This window comes from Cricetulus griseus, chromosome 8, assembly GCF_003668045.3.
Source record: "Cricetulus griseus strain 17A/GY chromosome 8, alternate assembly CriGri-PICRH-1.0, whole genome shotgun sequence".
Classification (NCBI taxonomy): Eukaryota; Metazoa; Chordata; class Mammalia; order Rodentia; family Cricetidae; genus Cricetulus; species Cricetulus griseus.
In genome coordinates, this window is record NC_048601.1 from 17,820,334 (window position 1) to 17,838,940 (window position 18,607).

An 18,607-nucleotide genomic window follows, 5' to 3' on the forward strand; every position below is an offset into this window, starting at 1 on the left:
CTCCTTTCTCTTTAAAAACCCCTTTATAATCAATAAAATGCGACCTTGACAAGGACACTGCTTGGTCTTGCTTTTCTTTCTCGCCCATTTATTTTCAGGCTTAGTCCACCTTGGACCCACAAATTACCAGAGCCCCGCCAGCTGGGGCACCATTCTTGTCTGTGTCGAATTCAATCACTGGGCTTTTGAAGCATCTTTTGAGATATCTATTGAAACCACTCTTGACTGAAGGGATTGTTAGAGGCCTCAGGTCTGTCCTCCATGAGCAAACAACAGCTTTTCCAAGATGTCAATCCAAGGAATGAGCAAATGTTTGTGCAGTGAATAGATTGGAAGAAGAGAGTGGATATACAAACAGAAGGCTTGGGACTGTGAAGATGTGGCTCCCCCAGCCAAGCCAAGAACAGCATTTCCATGCTTTGTCCAAGTTCTTAGATAGCATAGATGTGGCTGGTGAACGCTGGCCAGACTCCTTCACGTGTCTGGACACTCTTGCCCACTTTCCGTAGTGCATTGGAACACACTCCATCTCCCTGACTACGGATCTTGAGAGTCACCCTCTCTTTCTTTCTTTCAAACAAGTAAGCAACCAAGCAAACAAATAACAGAGAAGGCGTTGCTGTCACGCTCAGACCTAAAAACACTTTAATGGAGTCAAGTTGCTATTATGTATAAAGTGAAAACAAAGGGCTGCTGCCATTCGGTGTCTCTGTTTGCTGGCGGCTTCCTGCTCCTTCCGCATGCGTGCTAGCCACGTTAGCTGTTTGGATCCCTTGCACTTGAGAGACTTGCTAATGAAAGTCTGCACACACGTTCACCCTCGCTATCTTTTTCTCCTGCAGCTGTCCCTGCTGACATCAGTGTGCATCCACCCTGCTCTGCACCTGGCTTTTAAAATGCCTCATGATTTAGACATAGAGTAAGGGATTACCAGCCTACAATCCACACTGCCAGAGATACTAGTAAACAAGGAAGACCCTAAAGGAGACAAACTTTGTCCCCTGGAGAAGGAGAAAGGGTCACCATCCCCTGAGCAAATTGAGAACATGGAAAGAGGGGGGAGGAAGCTATGAGAGTGAGAAGGGAAGAAAAGGAAGGATGCAGAGGTCATGAGGAAGCAGAAATTTTGAGTCAGGTGTAGATTAGAAGAAAGGACAGATGACAGGTAGGATTTCAGTTGAGGGGGTGGTAGAGGAGGAAGGGAGGGAGAAGGGAACTGGGACTGTCATGTAATTCAATCTTGTTTATAATTTAAATATATAAAAAATAAAAAATAAAATAAAATGCCTCATGGTAGGTTAAAAAGCCTCAGAGTGGGAATAATATTTGTCTTGTTAATTAATGGTTAAATTTGACAATGAATGGCAGATTACTGTACAGGAAGTAGCCTGCTAAGTTTTATCCTTGCCCAGTTTATTATCTGATGGACTTTCAAAGCAATATTTATGTGATAGGCATTGACAAGAAGCCAAAGATAAGAGGAATTAGTGGCTTTGTGTTATCAGAACTTTATGATCAACAACAAAAGGGTTATAGAGCCATTGAAACTGATGGCAAGTGATGCTGTGTCTTGCACACAACTGTCATAACATGAACTGTCATAACATGCTTGGTATTTACTGTGATGGGAATAATGTCAGAATCAGGTGGAAATTAGAACTGGCCTGAGGCACATTCAGGCTAGGCAAGAGGACATACTCCCTCTTAAACACATTCTCAGTGTGCCACAGTGATACGATAGAGTCGCAGAAAGATCCGTGTGTTCAACACGAGTCACGGTTTGTTGGGCCTCGGATTTGAGGCCTCCTGAGACTGACTTGAGTTTAAGGCTGGGGTGTGAGGCCCAGTGTAACCTCTTGAGCCTGGCTAGAGTTGTCGACCTGTCTCTGGCCTGTAACCTCCACGTGGAGTGACTTAGCAAGACCTGATGTAAGACTGCCCCCTGCCTAGCTACCTGCCAGCTTGGTAGAATGTTATTGGCCCTTTACTCCCCACAACCCCTTACCCTATCCTAAGATTCCCACCCCCTACCTCAGCCCTATAAAAGTTCATGCCTATTGGAATAAATGAGATCCTGCGTCAACAAATCCCCTGACTCAGTGTGTATTTTCTCCCTGGTAACCAGGAAGGGGGAGGGTCTGAGTCATCAGACACTCCCCATCCGGCTCAGCCCCAGCCCTTCTCCGGCTCTACCTGCTGGAGAACCGGCAACAGTTAAACATAACCTTTCAGATATCACCACAAAAATTGCAATGAACTGTAACACAAAATATAAATGAACCAGAGACTGATACTGGGGTTCAAGCTTCAAGCTGAAGTTCAGAAAAGCAAAGCAGCCGGCCACCAATTTTTACCTCTAGCTCAGGCTGAAAGGGCTAATCCAAGGCTCTTCAAGCCTCAAACTGCTGCCTCTCAGTGTGGCTGGAGACTGAATGCTCATATCTTCAGTGTGGCTGGAGAATGAATGCTGAATACTGAAGACCCTGCTTCTATCTTTTACACCCCTCTACTGCTGGCATTAAAGATGTGTGATCTATTAACTCTTTTAGATTGATTTCTATCTCGTGTAGACATGGGTGGCCTTGAACTCAGAGAGATGAGTCTACCTCTTAATCCTGAACCCTAGGATTAAAGGTGTGTACCACCACTGGCTGCCGGGATTAAAGGTGTGTGCCTGGCTTCTATGGTTTGTGGCTGACTTTGCTTTCTGGATCTTCAGGCAAGCTTTAATAAATCATAAATAATAAATCACCAATGTGAACTTACTACCCAGGCTGAAAGGGTACCTTAGTGGAGTAGGCCAGACCTACCCAGCTAAGAATATTTCAATTAATTTTAGTTTTTCTCCCTGTAGCAAGAAAAAGAAAAGATATACAGAAAATAGGGCACAACTTCTCAGTACCTCTCCTGCCCTTCAAAGTATTAAAACTTAGTTTTCTACGCTGGGAACTGATATGGAAAGAGTCTAATTCAGGAGAACTCACTTTTATCTTACATATAGAGAGAAAAGTCACACCTTCTCCTTCAAATTAGCACACATGCTTGGATCAGAGTTCAGTTTTTTTTTTTTCTTTTTTTTTTGTGGCCCGTCAGCTTCATTACTTTCCTTATTTCCACCCAATCTCAACTCCTGAAATTCATATCTCTAAATATTTTTGAGCCAACAAATAAGTCTGTGTTGAGTAGGTGGTATTAGCCGAAAGTGAATGTTTTGCTGAGTCTGTTTCCACCAATCAGGTTTACAGCTTCCTGCAGAAGGACGGTGGTTTTGGAGGTGAACTGCATGCTACAGATGATTCATTATGGTTTTTTTTTTATGGTTCATATACATAATTTCTCCAACTTGTATATCTACCGCTCCAAGCTTGTGGTATTTTCTCTAGTGTAAAACCGAAGTCACAGATTCGAAATGTCTCCACTGATGTATTGTTGGTCATCTTTAATACGATTTCACATTTGTTGGTCTGCCCGGGTGGAGTGATACTTTGGGTTAGTGGCTCTTTGGCAAATGGAAGGATTAAAAACTCAAGCTCTGTTTACGAAGTTGGAACGCCCTCGGCGGGCGCTCTAGAGCAGCCAGGTGGATGTAGTCTTGACCTGCCTCAGAAGCACCTGCTTCTCCCCCAATTACCCCTCTTCAATCACCAGTCCACAGCTGCACATCATGCCGGGGAAATTTCTTGTCAACGAGTGACTGACTTGACGCAAGAGTTAAGCATCTGAGAACAAAGGGCCCCTCGACTTGTAAAACAGCTTATTGTTCAAGGAAGAAAAGGCAAATTCCCTTTCAAAGGAGTGCCACACCAGGAAATGAATAGTTTTGTTTAGTTTGAAGCATAATTAGCTGCCTATAGGTTACTGGTCTTGGGCAATGCTGTAGTTGTGTTGACTTTACCTCTTCATAAAGGGGAACTTGAAGTTCAAGATGTTCTCAGGAATGCCAGGATAAACTTGACATCTATTTCCACTGTTAAAATGGACTATGGTTAATTATAATCGAAAGGTTCAGGCATTATGCTGGCCTGCCCCTGTTACCTGGTGGAATCCACTCAGGCAATACCCTGGTCAGCCCAAGGTTCCATGGGAAAGAAGTCTGCACGCAGGTGCAGAGGACCCCTTTAAAAGATAGGCCCCTGCCCCTTTACTCTCTCTCTGCCCCTTTACTCTCTCTCTGCCCCTTTACTCTCTCCCCGTCTCTCTCTCTCTCTCTCCCCTGTCTCTCTCTCTCTGTGTGTGCTCTCCCGTCTCTGTTTCCCTGCTCTGTCTCTCTATGGCGACCGGCCATGGCGGTCAGCCATTACCCTGTTCCTCTTCTTATTCTCCCCATTCTACCGGCCTTTATAATAAACTTATAGTCAATATGTCTGTCTCAGCAATTTCTCTTTTCTTCTTTTTAAACAAAACAATAACAATAATGCTAGGAACACCAACAAAAGTTTTAAAGCAGGTAATGCCAGGTCCACTTTGTGGTGCCTTGATCATGTTCACAGTGGCCAGAAAAACAAGCATGCTGCCCTAGGCCTGCGGCTCTCAACAGCCAACGGACTGTTAAAGTGGAACCTCCACCATGACATCCCAGACTCTGGGTATATGGCTGCCAGGGGCTAGGGTGAAGTTTCCACCTTAACACAGACACAGACTTCCCCATCCTCTCTCCTTTTCTGAGTGGTTGCATTATGCAATCATATCAATGCCCACGGTGCTAATATCACCCATATGTTATAGAGATTCCTCAGTTTCTGTCTACGTCTCTAACTGTTCCCATGCAAGTGTCTTGTTATTCAAGTGGCCTACTGATGACAAAGTACCCCCTGCTTCTATATATGGACCCTAAATCCTCCCTGTCTACTTTGGTCCTTGCCTTGCCTTACTAACTGCAGCAGTGTTCACCTCAGTGCCAGCCCGACTTCTTCCCCTCTTCAATCCCTATCAGAACAAATACAATTGTTAGAAGTAGGTCGAAAACCAGTCTCTCGAAGAACGACTACCACCGTCCAGGATTGTCTTTGAGCAGTTTCTGTAGTTTTGAGTTTTTGTTTTTTTTTCCCCCAGCATTCTAAGTCCACCTTCCTGTTTTCTGTAGAATATAAGAATCATTACATTCATGACATTTTTTTTCTAATATGGTCTTACTGTGTATCCTGGATTGGTCTTGATTTTCTTTTCTACCTGCAAAATATCTAATCATTATAACACTTCCAATCCCCAAAACTCCTCCTTATTAAACTCTTTGGAAATGTTCTCACTCACAATGTTAATGTCATTCCCCAGAACACCGATTGTAGCTCCAAAATACTGTTTGTATCAATTGGCATTGACATCTATGTTGTCATATTCCTCTGAACAGACATTGACTAACTCTTGGTATTGCTCACGGGGTTGTCACAATAACTTGGTACAGCCCCAAGGCCCTCACAACGTGCATTCTCTCGCACCCTGTAGCTATTTCTCTGCTACATCGCTTACACTGGTTGTAATAGTTACTTGTGTGCTAAGCTATTAAATCTTTGCCTCTCTGGTAAGATGATCACTTCAGCCATTTATATTTACCTATTCATGTCTACCACCTACCATAACACTAGGAGATTAGTATGCACTCAATAAAAAGCACCCTGAGTAAGTAGAGTAGTGAACACCAATGACTTACATGGTAGGGAATCGGTCAGGTGATTATAAAGACAGAAATTCGAGAGAATGCATGTTGTGAGGGCCTTGGGGCTGTACCAAGTTATTGTGACAACCTCGTGAGCAATACCAAGAGTTAGTCACTGTCTGTTCAGAGGAATATGCCAACATAGATGATTGAGTCGCAGTCAACGCTTCTAAAAGACTGGTTGAGAAGAAACACACGTAGCAGACTCACTGAATAAAAGTTTTATATGACATGAAAGAGCTCAGAAATGGAGACATGAAGGCCCTGAACTGTCTATTTTGATGCCTAGATATGATGAATGACAAACAAAGAAATGTGACTGGACCAAATGTATGTGACTTTGTGCTAGCAGAGGAGATAACACCGCAAAGCCTGTGTTGTGGTTCTTCTTTGTTTTCCTGGGAACCAAGCAGGACTGCTAGAATGAGACCCTTAGTTTACTGTCAGGTGAGGTGGTTCAGAGAACTTTTTATAGCCAATGATTAGTCAGCTTTGCATTGCTACCAAAAAAACACCTGAGGCAGCAAATTTTTATTGTGGTGATACATTATTTATGATTTAATAAAGACTGCCTGAAGGATCAGAATGCAAAGCCACACTAGTTAGCCATAGAACTAACTGGGCAGTGGTGGCACACACCTTTTATCCCAGGACTCAGGAGACAGAGGCAGATGGATCTCTGTGAGTTTAAGACTGAATCAGTCTAAAAGAGAAACAGCTCACAGCTTTAATACCATCACCAGAAAATAGATAAGGAGCTCAGTGCAGTCTCAGAGGGCAGTCTAGGATTCTGAGGCTTGGTGGAGAGCAGTGCAGTCTGGAGATGCTATCTGATGTTCAGTAGATCGCCCCTTCTGTCTGAGCACTTATACAGTTGAGAACTCTCTAGCCCCCGGTTGCTTTGCTTCTCTGATCTTCAGTTTGAACCCTAAAATCTGTCTCTGGGTTTTTATTAGTTGAACCACATTTTATAAAGAGAAGGGTTATTTAGTGCTCAAGAGTCTCAAAGTCCATTGGTTTGACTGGTGGTAACATCTTTGGACACTCAGCATAACAAGGCTGAGGTGCTTGTGTGTGGAAGATCTTAGATTTCCAAACAGGAAATCAAAGAGAGAAACTGATATTTCACAATGCCTTCTGAGGGGCGTCTTCAAAACGTTAAGACCTCCCACTGGGCCTTACCCAGCAAAGGTCTGCCATCTCCCAGCAGCACCTTCTTGTGGACCAAGCGTTCATTATAATGAACCCTTGGATGACTGTGCACATTCAAACCAAAGGAGCCAGCTCAGAAGGACCATCTCCAGCTTCAGGACTGCCTTTGGGGATGAGGAGCTCTCATTTCTATGACACCTCTCAAGAGACAGGAACCCTGAGATGTTATGGCCCTCCTTGATGAGAAAAGGGAGCAAGAAAATGGAAGACAGCATCTGCGGGCCTGTGGTGTCCGGAGCTGTCATTAGGCACAGGTTCCTGAGACTCAATGTGACCACGTGTATCTGACTTTGTTCTTTTTCTTGTACATCCTCAGGTTCAACAGGACCCACCGAGAATACAAGCATGTGGGGTATTGGCCTTTCCCGTGCTTATTTTAGGCATCACAAATATTTTGTTAACTGAAAGTAAGAAGTTTGCCTTTACCCCCTGATATTTTGATGTAGTATAAAAGGCCGTTACCTCAAGGATATATTCCTGTTGGAAATACCTCCCTACCTCCCTCTTCTTTCCTTATCCCTTCCTTATTTCTTCCCACCTTCTCTTCCTTTCTCCACTTCTTCCTTCCTTCCTTCCTTCCTTTCTTCCTTCTATCTTTATTTCTTTCTTAGTATTTGATTCATTATGCCTTTACCTACAGAAAATGGACCCCTATTTATAAATGGCTGCTTCTACAATGTGTGATGGCTATGGCTTTGTATTTATTTCCATTAAAGTATCATATTTAATGAACATAGCTCTTTATTTAATGTTATGCTTTGGTACATATGTATATTATATGATTATTCAATCAAGATAATGAACTTTATCATTTCTCTGGTTGAATAATACCACATTGTATGTCAATATGTAAGTAGGTAGACAGACTAACGTTATGTTTTCAATCTAAACATGCATCCATGGATTTTTTTGGTTGATTCCATGTCTTGACTGCTGTAAAAAGTGCTGTAATAAATATGAGGTATAAGTATCTCTTTCACATAAGCACTTCATTTCCCTTGGATATATGCCCAGGATTAGTGTTTCTGGATTATGTAATGATTCCATTTTCATATTTTTAAGATAATTGAAGAATATTTTCCATAATGAGGTTGTAATGTGCATTTACCTCTAATAGTGGTAGGATTGCCTCATTCCTCCACATCTTTGGCTGGTATCTGTTATTTGACAGTAGTGACTGGAGCAGATATCTAACGGTGGTTTTCTTTTATTAGTAGTGTGTGTGTAGATGTTTTGTCTGCATACATGTCTGTGCAGTACATGAGTGTCCAGTACCTTCAGAGGTCAGAAGAGGGAAGAGGGCATTGGATCTTCTGATTGTCGTGAGCCTCCATGTGGGTGCTGGGAATCAAACCAAGTTCTCTGGAAGAGCATCCAGTGATCTTAACCACGGAGTCATCTCTCCAGTCCCCTCATTGTGGTTTTAACTTCCATTTTCATAGTATTAGTGATTTGGGGCATTTCCATGTTCTTATCCATGATTTAAACTTGAGAAGGTCATTCAGGTAATTGGCCCATATTAAAATAAGATTGTCATTTTTACTATTCAATAAAGTCCCCGATATATTTTGAATATCAACTCCCCATCAGATAAATAGGTTTCTACAAGAGTAAAGCCAACTTCTACCTTTCCTGTCTGTTTTAGAATTCTTCAGTGCACACGAACTCACTTTTTCACTATTTGAAGTAAAAGGAATCTTTAAATAAAAAAAAAAAAAGTGTCACAGAAAATAGGAGACTTGCCATACCAGAGACTTCACTGGAAAGTTTACCAGATTCAGCTGGATATTGTGGCTCTTACCAGTAATTTCAGCCCTGAGAGGATCTCCGTGCGTTCAAGGCTAACCTGTACTACACAGGGAGTTCCAGGCTATCAGCACGTAAGACCCTGTCATTATCTTCATCATCCATCATCATCACCATCATCACCACCATCATTACCATCACCATCATAATGATGATGATAAAAGGTTGGTCTCAGCATTTCACTGTCGTGGGCCATCCACTTAGAATTATACTGTGGTATTTTTTTGTTGATGTTTAGTTTTTGTCAGTAATGCCTGTGTTTTTACATTTTCTCTAAATTTTTCATGATGTCAGAAGAGACATTGAAAATGGTATATAAACCTTACTAAGAAAGCCATGCTAAATGTTGACCACAAACCAACATTTTAAGGTTGAATTCTACATTATAAGATTATGAAGGAATATCTTAACACACTCAGTTATCCATAAAATGAGTCTGTGTTGAGATGTGTGATCCCTGAACACATTTTCCTTTTGAGAATCAGTACTGAGACAGTGTTTTGTAGAGATACTTTCTTCTAAGTGTTAGTTACTCCCTCGGTTATGCTGCGCCAGCCCCATGTGGACTATTCAAACAGTATGAATTCCAGGGTGTCACACAACTGCTTTCTTTGTTTTTTTCTCTTCTTCCTGTCTAACTTGCACTGCTGACTCTAGCAGGCCAGCATCCAGCAAACTTTTTAGCAGGAAGTTGCACCTAAACCGGATACCCCCTGGCGAGGTAACAGGAGAGGCTATGTGTAGTGATCAGTCTCCTGATCCTTGCTCCAAAAGGTAATTGATCTCCTACTTTGTGAGACTATAAAAGCAACCACGGCCTGAGAACCACAGAAAGGAAAGAAAGCGGAGACCTAGGCAGCTGACTTCTGGTGTGAGGAGGAGAGAATGCTTCTTCTAAAGATACCCGGCGGGCGCTGGGACAAAATGGTGCCCACTGTTTTGCTCAGTGCTCTTCTGCTTCATCTCACTGATGCTGTGGCTTCAGAACCGTAAGGGAACTCTAAACTCTCTGTATCAAAGTGCTGGCCATGCCATCTCATTAAATGCATCCCATGGTAAAGTCTGGTTGGTTCGTTACTCTGTTTCAACTTCAGCAAGTGAGAGCGGGTTTGCTCTCTAAGTGTTGAGCAAATACCAGGAGAGTGGGATGCCCTTAAGACATCACAGTGAGCAGCCTGCAGTTTACCGTAACCCAGCCTGTGAAACGTGTGCAGTTTGGGAAGTCCTTCAATAGCTCGAGTTGCTGACAGAGTGCTGGCTGTTCTCTTTGTGCAGGCGATACATCCTGTGGGTTTCCTCCGTGGTCCAGCGCTTTTCCCCGGAAAAAGCCTGTCTTCATCTTTCAAACCTCAGCGAGTCTGTGTCCTTGAGCGTCATCCTAGAATATGATGGATCCAATACTACTATTTTTGACCAGTCTGTGGAAGCAGGGGACTTCTATGCTTGCAACAATTTCAAAGTGAGGAACCAAACGTAACACAGCAGGAGCGCGAGTGGGGATGTGAACCTACTCTCTTACAGTTGCTTTTCAATAACAAAGCTTAATTTGGATCGATTTGCAAAATCTGGAGGGGGGGATATGTGAAAATTTCAAGAGAAGCAAAAAACAAAATGAAAAATTTTAATGTGCAGCATGTATTGTTGCTGCTGTTGACAGTTTTCTATTACAGGAATGATGGGGCAATTGCTATTTTAGAGTGAATGTGTTTCACGGGTCTAAAAGGGAAATGCAGGTAAAGGATGGAGGGCTTTGATTCAGGACGACATAAAAAGAAAATAGGCAGCAAGAAGATAGCAACCTGGATTTATTAAAAAAAAAAAAAAAAAAAAAAAGACCCTTATACCGAGTTAAGCAATTTCAGCAGGTGACCAGTGAGTCTTCTGTTTGGGAGTAAAAGTTTACATGGCTTTGCCTGTCTGTCCATCTAAATTAATGCACACAACCTTCCCTTCTCTGCTCCTCCACACAAACAGGTGTCTCAGACATCCTCGGAGCCGTTGGCCTTTGTGACATTACTTGCTCAGGGAAACACTCTTAAAATCTCTGAAAGGAGAGCTGTAGCAATCGCCGCAGAGGAGAACACAACTTTTGTGCAGACAGATTCACCCATCTACAAACCTGGAGACACCGGTAATCCACTTTAAAAACATGCTCTCCAAATGAACATGTGAAGTTTAGTAAAGCTTGTCTTTAATGTCATCGACTGCTATATTCCCATCGTCCCTCAGATCAGAAACTGATGTTCCTAAGACTCGCTCCGTTGCATACAAATCCTACCGACAAGGCTTCATGGTACAGTGGTTCCCAGCACAGAATGGGCTGTGTCATTGTTTGATCTAAACCACTGATCTGTAACATGCCTATTTGACAAGTTCATTAGTTCTCTTTTTTGAGCCAATTATTTCATCCTCAGATGGTGAAGTTTCTTGGGACTTTCAGGGAAGAGATGAGAGTCTCACTGTACAAATAGTGCCAACCACAACAAAGATCTCACCGGCCACATCTACGGATTCTATTGCTCTATTTTTATGTTCATGGACATAACACGTGAAAATCAGACAGGGCCTTTCTGCTTTCTTTACTGGTGTTCTGAGCAGATTGTGGAAGACAGAATGCCCAGCTATAATTCAAAGCAGCTTGCTTCAAATATTGGCTCTGTTAACCAATGATTGACTTTTGACGAGTAAATCCTGGTCTTTGAGATTTAATTTCTTCATTTGTAAAATTAGGGGTTTAGAGATGGAACTGACTGTGCATTCTGTCCTGGTTAATATTGCTTATTTCTATGATTATTTTTAAGGAGCTGAAAATAGACTTTATTTTGTCTTAAACAACAGACATTTATTCCTGTCGGTTGTAGAACCTGCTGGTGTGATGTGCCGGGGGTTGTTTCCTCCGAGAGTTCTCTACTGTACTCTGACTGATATGACAGTGTCTGAGGCAGGGGAATTCCTCCAAGAATTCTCTATTGTACTTTGAATGGCCAGTTCATGTAGTCTTCTTTTGCTTTTATAATTAGTTTTAAGTCAGCACACAAGACAGTAAATTTCATTATGACATTTTCACATGTAACATGGCAAAGATAATTCTTAAAGAGAGATCTTCACTTCCTGATATCCCCTTTGCTTCTCTTACTAAAATATTAGAGTGAGTGGTACATTCAAAAGAGCCAACATCTTTCATTTGTAGTTCTGTTAAAATAACTTAATTTCATTGGCATCATTTTCAAGGAAAATAAATGTTTTACAGTTGTGCTTCTACAGATTAATTCTGTCACTAATTATGTTCCAAGATGTCCCAGTCATACATTTTATGAACAATAGGGTAAAGGTTTCTAACAGTAGCTGGTGTCAGTACTGGGGACAATAAGAATCATTAACAAAGGGACAATAAATATAATAAGAGACTTTCCCCCAATGGACTCCTAACCTCAAAGGGTCAAATGAGAGCTAGAGGGAAGGGAATGAGGTATTGTGTGATGATAAAGCAATTAATTATGTATATACTTAAAAGCAATCATAGCTAGAAGGTGGGAATTACAAGAAAAACACTTAATGGCCTTGCCCTCTGTTCTTTTAGTCAATTTTCGAATTGTGACCCTGAACACCTGGCTCAAACCCGTTGATGACTTGGTGAGTCCATAATTTCTAATGGTACAATGAAACTAAAATTTATCAATCAAATCCGTTGCTATATAGAGCATCTTTCGGGAATGTAAGTCAGCATACATCTGTGCTTGTCCCAACAGCCAAGGTATGGGACCAGCCTAGATGTCCATCAGCAGACGGATGGATAAAGCAGGTGCGGTGTGTGTACAGGATGGAATTATGTCATTTGCAGAAAAATGAGTGGAACTAGAGTTCGTTGTGTTAGGTCAAATTAACCAGACTCCAAGGATAAATATTAGATTTTCTTTCATAAGCAGAATTATATCCAAACACACACACACACACACACACACACACACACAGAGAGAGAGAGAGAGAGAGAGAGAGAGAGAGAGAGAGAGGGGACATCAAAGTTAACAGAACACCATGAAGGTAGAGTTCTAAAGGGAAAAGGGACGGAAGAAGGTAGTGGGAGAGAGAAAGAGAAAATACCATGATTTCTGTCATATGGAGACTAGACTTAGCTATATATTTACACACACACACACACACACACACACACACACACACACACACACAGGCAAAGGAGGATATAGGGGCAGACAGGAGAGGGTGATATGAAATGAACCCAAACAAGATACAGTGATATATATTTGTGAAAATATCGTAACAAAGCCCATTATCTTATACACTCACTAAAAGAATTAATTAAAAACTAAACCTTCGGGGCAATACTATTTGACAAAAGAATGTCTCACTAAAGTATTAATCTGTGTTTTTTTTCTTTCAGTACCCTTTAATCACCCTTCAGGTAAGACATCTACTTTGCATACCCAATTTTAAAACATTCAGATTAGGAATGGCATGCTTCCAGTTTTTAGTTTTATATAACTAAAAATTAAGATGATTGAAACAAATGGCTAAAAGTAGGTTTAAAATACAATTTTGAAAAACTCGGAAGATACCTAGGAGGACTGATTCCTTGTCCATGAATGCCCTAGAATAATGTGCTGGGGATTTGAAAACATAAACTTATTATTTTTCCCACTCTGTGTTATAATTCTAAATACCATCGTTGATGAATAAACATATCTTGTTGATTTTTATTAGGTGTCTTGCACTTGTCATGTAGTTGGTTGTGCTTCCAGCTTGCTTGTAAACAGCAATCAAACCCTATATTCTTTTCTCTGCATACAGTATGTGCTGCCACCATTAGTTAACTCTGGAGGCTAATATGGAATCTAGGCTCATAATTCACAGTTATGTGGGCAAACACAGATGCTCACAAACTTCCAACTGACCTGTCTGATATTTGGATGCATTAAGCTCTTCATATGGGTAACACCCTTAAAGTGACATGAATTCCGGGTTAGCCAGTCTTGTGGTCTCTTCATTAGTCAACAGTTTGCTTCCACATCTCATCCAGCTACTGCTGCATTCTGCTGAGAGAAACTCAAAGACTGGTTAACATTGGCTTAGATGAGTAAAAGCTCACCATTCAAAAGTCACAACAAGTCAGTGTGGGCACTCAGAGGAGCACCAGTTTTACCAAGTATGGTGTTTTAGCCTTAGTGCCCATGACATCTGGTTCTTTTGGAAATAATTTATTCAGCTGTGTGTTGTCCACTCACATTTAAACCAGCATGGGGTCTCCTGGGCATCACTGAAGGGAAAAAGGTCTAGGATGTTCTAAACTTTAAAGTAGAGGAAAACAAATCATTAAAAATCTTTGAGATAGTGACAGTTTTGTTTCTTTTTTTTTTTCAACTTTTTTTTTTTTTGAAGTAGAAACAGGATTTGTTTTAGATGACGATCCCAGTTCCCTTCTCCCTCCCCTCCTCACCTACCACCCCCACCCCCAACTAAACCCCTACCTATCACATACCCTTTCTGCTCCCCCTGGATGGTGAGGCCTTCCATAGGGTGTCATCAGAGTCTATCGTATCCTTTGGGATAGGGCTTAGGCCCACCCCCGTGTGTCTTGCAGTTTTGTTTCTTTACATAATCTGTTAAACACTTTAAATCACTTTAAAGAAATCTTTTAAACATGATCTCTTTAATCAGAGTTGGAAAATGTAAAATATTTATGGAAGTAAACGTGTGTGTGGCTATGTGCTGAAATCAAATGAAGGAGATTGCATTCTGACAACTGACTCTGCTTTTTAAATCACAGAAATTCCATGTAGTTCTTTATCTTTCTTTTTTATTGATCTATACATTTTTCTCACTCCCCTTCCCTCCCTACCCCCACTCTTCCAATTTACTCAGGAGGTTGTGTCTTTTCCCCCTTCATAGGTGGATCCATATATGTCTTTTTTAGGGTCTTCTTTGTTACCTAGGTTCTCTGGGGTTGTGGTATAAAGGCTGGTTGTCATTTGCTTTATGTCTAATATCTACTTATTAGTGAGTACATATTGTATTTGTCTTTCTGGATCTGAATTACCTCACTCAGGATGACTTTTTCTAGTTCTGTCCATTTGCCTTCGAATTTCAAAATTCCATTGTTTTTTACTGCTGAGTAGTACAAATGTACACATTTTCCTTATCTGTTTTTCGGTTGAGGGGCATCTAGGTTGTTTCCAAATTCTGGCTATTATGAATAATGTTGCTATGAACATAGTTGAGCAAATGTCCTTGTGGTGTGAGTGTGCATCCTTTGGGTATATGCAAAAAAGTGGTATCGCTGCGTCTTGAGGTAGATTGATTCCCAGTTTTCTGAGAAACCACCATACTTATTTCTGAAGTGTGGTTGTACAAGTTTGCACTCCCGCCAGCAATGGAGGAATGTTCCTCTCAGTCCACATCCTCTCCAGCATCAGCTGTCATCAGTGTTTTCCATCTTAGCCGTTCTGACAGGTGTAAGATGGAATGTCAGAGTTGTTTTGATTTGCATTTCTCTCATGACAAAGGATACTGAGCATTTCTTTAAGGGTCTTTTGGCCATTTGAGAGTCCTCTGTTGAAAGTTCTCTTTTTAGATCTGCGCCCCATTTTTTTTTATTGGATTATTTGGTCTTTTGATGTCTACTTTCTTGAGTTCTTTGTATATTTTGGAGATCAGTCTTCTGTCCGATGTGGAGTTGGTGAAGATCTTTTCCCATTCTGTAAGCTGCTGTTTTGTCTTGTTGACTGTGTCCTTTGATTTACAGGAGCTTCTCAGTTTCAAGAGGTCCCATATATTCATTGTTGCTCTTGGTGTTTGTGCTACTAGTGTTGTATTTTGGAAGTGGTCTGCCGTGCCAGTGTGTTCAAGGGTACTTCCCACTTTCTCTTCTATCACATTCAATGTTGCTAGATTTATATTGAGGTCTTTGATACACTTGGGCTTGAGTTTTGTGCATGGCGAAAGATATGGATCTATTAGCATTCTTCTACGTGTCGACATCCAGTTATGCCAGCACTATTTGTTGAAGATTATTTCTCTTTTCCATTTTATAATTTTATCTTCTTTGTCAAAAATCCGGTGTTTATAGGTGTATGGATTGATATCTGGGTCTTCAATTCGATTCCATTGATCCACCTGCCTGTTTTTATACCAGTACCAAGCTGTTTTCATTACTGTAGCTCTATAGTAGAGTTTGAGGTCAGGTATAGGATTGTTTTGGCTATCCTGGGTTTTTTGTTTTTCCATATGATCTATGTGGTTGTAATGGGATAATCCATGACCAACTTAGAAACCAGATGGAAATCTGAGACAAAAATCATTTTAATCTTTATTTTTAACTAATTAAAAATAATAATTTTTTAATCAAAGTAACTAAAATTGATGGTTAATAAATTAATAGTTAATAGTGTTTTGATTTAACATACATGAGTACTCTGATGCGTTTGCACAACATGTATGCAATACTTGCGGAGCCCAGAAAATGGCGTCAGATTTCCCCTGGAACTGGAGCTACAGATGGTTGTGAGCCACTATGAAGGTGCTGAGAACAGAACCTAGTCTTTTAGAAGAGCAACCAGCGCTCTTAACCACTGAGCCATTTCTCCAGCCCCTGGGACAATCATTTTAAATGTTAGGGTTAGTTTCCCCTTATATAATTGATTATGAGTCCGTTCTGCTTTGGGAGCACTATTCTGAATTAAGTATGCTGAATTTTTAATTATTTGATTATACTACTCTGCTTTGGAAAGATAAAAATCAAAAGTGTCAGTTATAAATTTTTTTGTATGAATTTTAGTTTTAAGAGAAAGTAGATTGAATATGTTGGAGTAGTTACACTGTACCAGGAATTTGAGGTCATTAGTTAAGCCTCATAGTAGTTCACTCTTTACTTCCAGTAACTATGGAGAGCACTCATAATAAGGAAAGTGTCATTTTCATGCGCAACCTCTGATTGTCCTTTTTTACTGTTTTTAAGGATCCTGAACACAATGTGATTTTTCAGTGGAAAAACGTGACCACTTTGAGAAACATTACCCAGCTCTCATTCCATCTGACTCCAGAACCAATGTTTGGTGATTACACAATTGTCATAAGAAAACAATCAGGAATGACAGTGGTGCATCTGTTCAGTGTTAATCGAGATGGTAACCAAGAACTGTTTTTGATTCTCCTACAGACAAGTTCAAGGCAACAGAACAAAGCTTTCTAGACCCAGGCAAAAGCAGCTGAAGCCAGGCTGGGTCTCTGCTGTCTGCTTTTCTGTGGCATCCTGGGTCCTCTCTTTGCCTCGTTCTGGACCCAGGTCTTCCTCTGATCCATGCCCGCCCCTCCCTCAGTTAAGAGATATCTCATTTCCTGAAATCCTGATAACTCTCCTAGAGAGGATCTAATAGCTACAACATTAAAAAAAAAAAAAAGGTGAATTTTTGAGGCTAGACAAAAGAAATAAAAATAGACAAACCACCACCACCAAAAGCAAGCAAACAAACAAACCACAGAATAATTGATCTTTAATGATGGACCATCACAGACCGGGGTACACCGAGGGGCATTTGGAGGAAAATGGCATGCATAGAAACAGTTTGTTCTAGTTGCAGTAGCTTTGCTCTCCGGGGATTGTCAGCTGAAGTGTGTTTCTTTGTTTTCAGTATTGCCCAAATTTGAAGTTGAGGTCAGTGCACCAGAGACAATAACTATTGCAGACAATCAATTTCAAGTGGTTGCATGTGCAAAGTAAGTACATACTTAGATTTATCCCCATGGGGTAAATTAAGTTTAATCATAAAATGTTATTTGTATACCTACATTAAAATTATTGTAGAAAATTTTAAGTGTTTGAAAAATATAAAGAAAAGCATAAAAACAAGCTACAGTATGTTCTACCAATTGCCATCTCATAACTGATTTCCCTATAACTCTTTGTGAAAAAATTTCCCCTAGTTATATTTATTCTTTTCTTTCCATTTAATCTAATATTTAAAAAACACACAGCTCCATATGTTGCTTAGTCTTTCTACCTATTCCAGTTCCTTGCCTGGCAATCATATCTTCATATACAAATAACAATTTTACTTAATTATTGTTGTACCATATAACATGTAATCTATTACATTGTGTTTTCTAGTAATTAATACATTGGTGGTAGATATCTTCTGAAAAACTGTATTATAGCCTGATTTAGAATTGAAAATTGTTTACTTAAAAAAGACTTCTCTAACGGTAATTACCAAGTCAAAACGTAGAATGTTCTTTTAGTTTTACAAATGTCATGTCGCTCACCTAACTCCAGCAACCGGTGTGAAAGTACTGGCTTCCCTGAACCTTTACCGTGTTCTCATTTTTAAAAAGGAAGGGAGGAAGAGAAGAGGGGAGGGAGGGAGGGAGGGAGGGAGGAAGGAAGGAAGGAAGGAAGGAAGGAAGGAAGGAAGGAAGGAAGGAAAATGAGCTAACAAAATTTCATAGAAATAAGGAAGTTTATAATTTAGTTTGAATTTATTTGAGTTCCCTAACATAAAAACATCGTATCTGCTCTTGGGAACGTTTATCCTCTGTTTGGGAAATAATTTCTGATGCCCTTTATCCTTTGTGATATCTTTTTTCAAATTTCTAACAATAATGTAAAATAGCTAGTGCTTATTAGGTGCCAGCCACAAAAATTGTTCCCACAGTGTCATGAGATAAGCATTGGGATAACATCAGCTTTGGGAGTGTTCTGATGACCCATAGCTACACCTGGGCAGTTTGGCTTCACAGTTATTCTGTCAATAACTGTGCCATCCTATGAAGAAACGCCTGGTGAGAGCTGCTGGATGCTCTAAGAGGTGACATAAAAACCTTTGGATAATCTTGTATATATTGAAGCTGCAGTCTAGAAAGGGCTGCCTGGTCAGCACATGATGGGGTGTTGGCCTTCTCCCCAGAGAATCTTGGACTCTGTCTCTT

General features: G+C 40.7%; 1 protein-coding gene across 1 annotated transcript in view; it reads left to right on the forward strand.

Moving 5' to 3' along the window:
• The first annotated feature begins 9,595 nt into the window (after positions 1 to 9,595).
• The window catches only part of LOC100768475 (ovostatin homolog), a 39,785-nt gene continuing 30,773 nt past the window's right edge, over positions 9,596 to 18,607 (forward strand). The window contains 7 exon segments of the mRNA XM_035449012.1: positions 9,596 to 9,660; positions 9,947 to 10,130; positions 10,646 to 10,802; positions 12,252 to 12,304; positions 13,071 to 13,091; positions 16,641 to 16,809; positions 17,314 to 17,398. Of these exon segments, the coding sequence (XP_035304903.1) occupies positions 9,596 to 9,660; positions 9,947 to 10,130; positions 10,646 to 10,802; positions 12,252 to 12,304; positions 13,071 to 13,091; positions 16,641 to 16,809; positions 17,314 to 17,398 (734 nt within the window).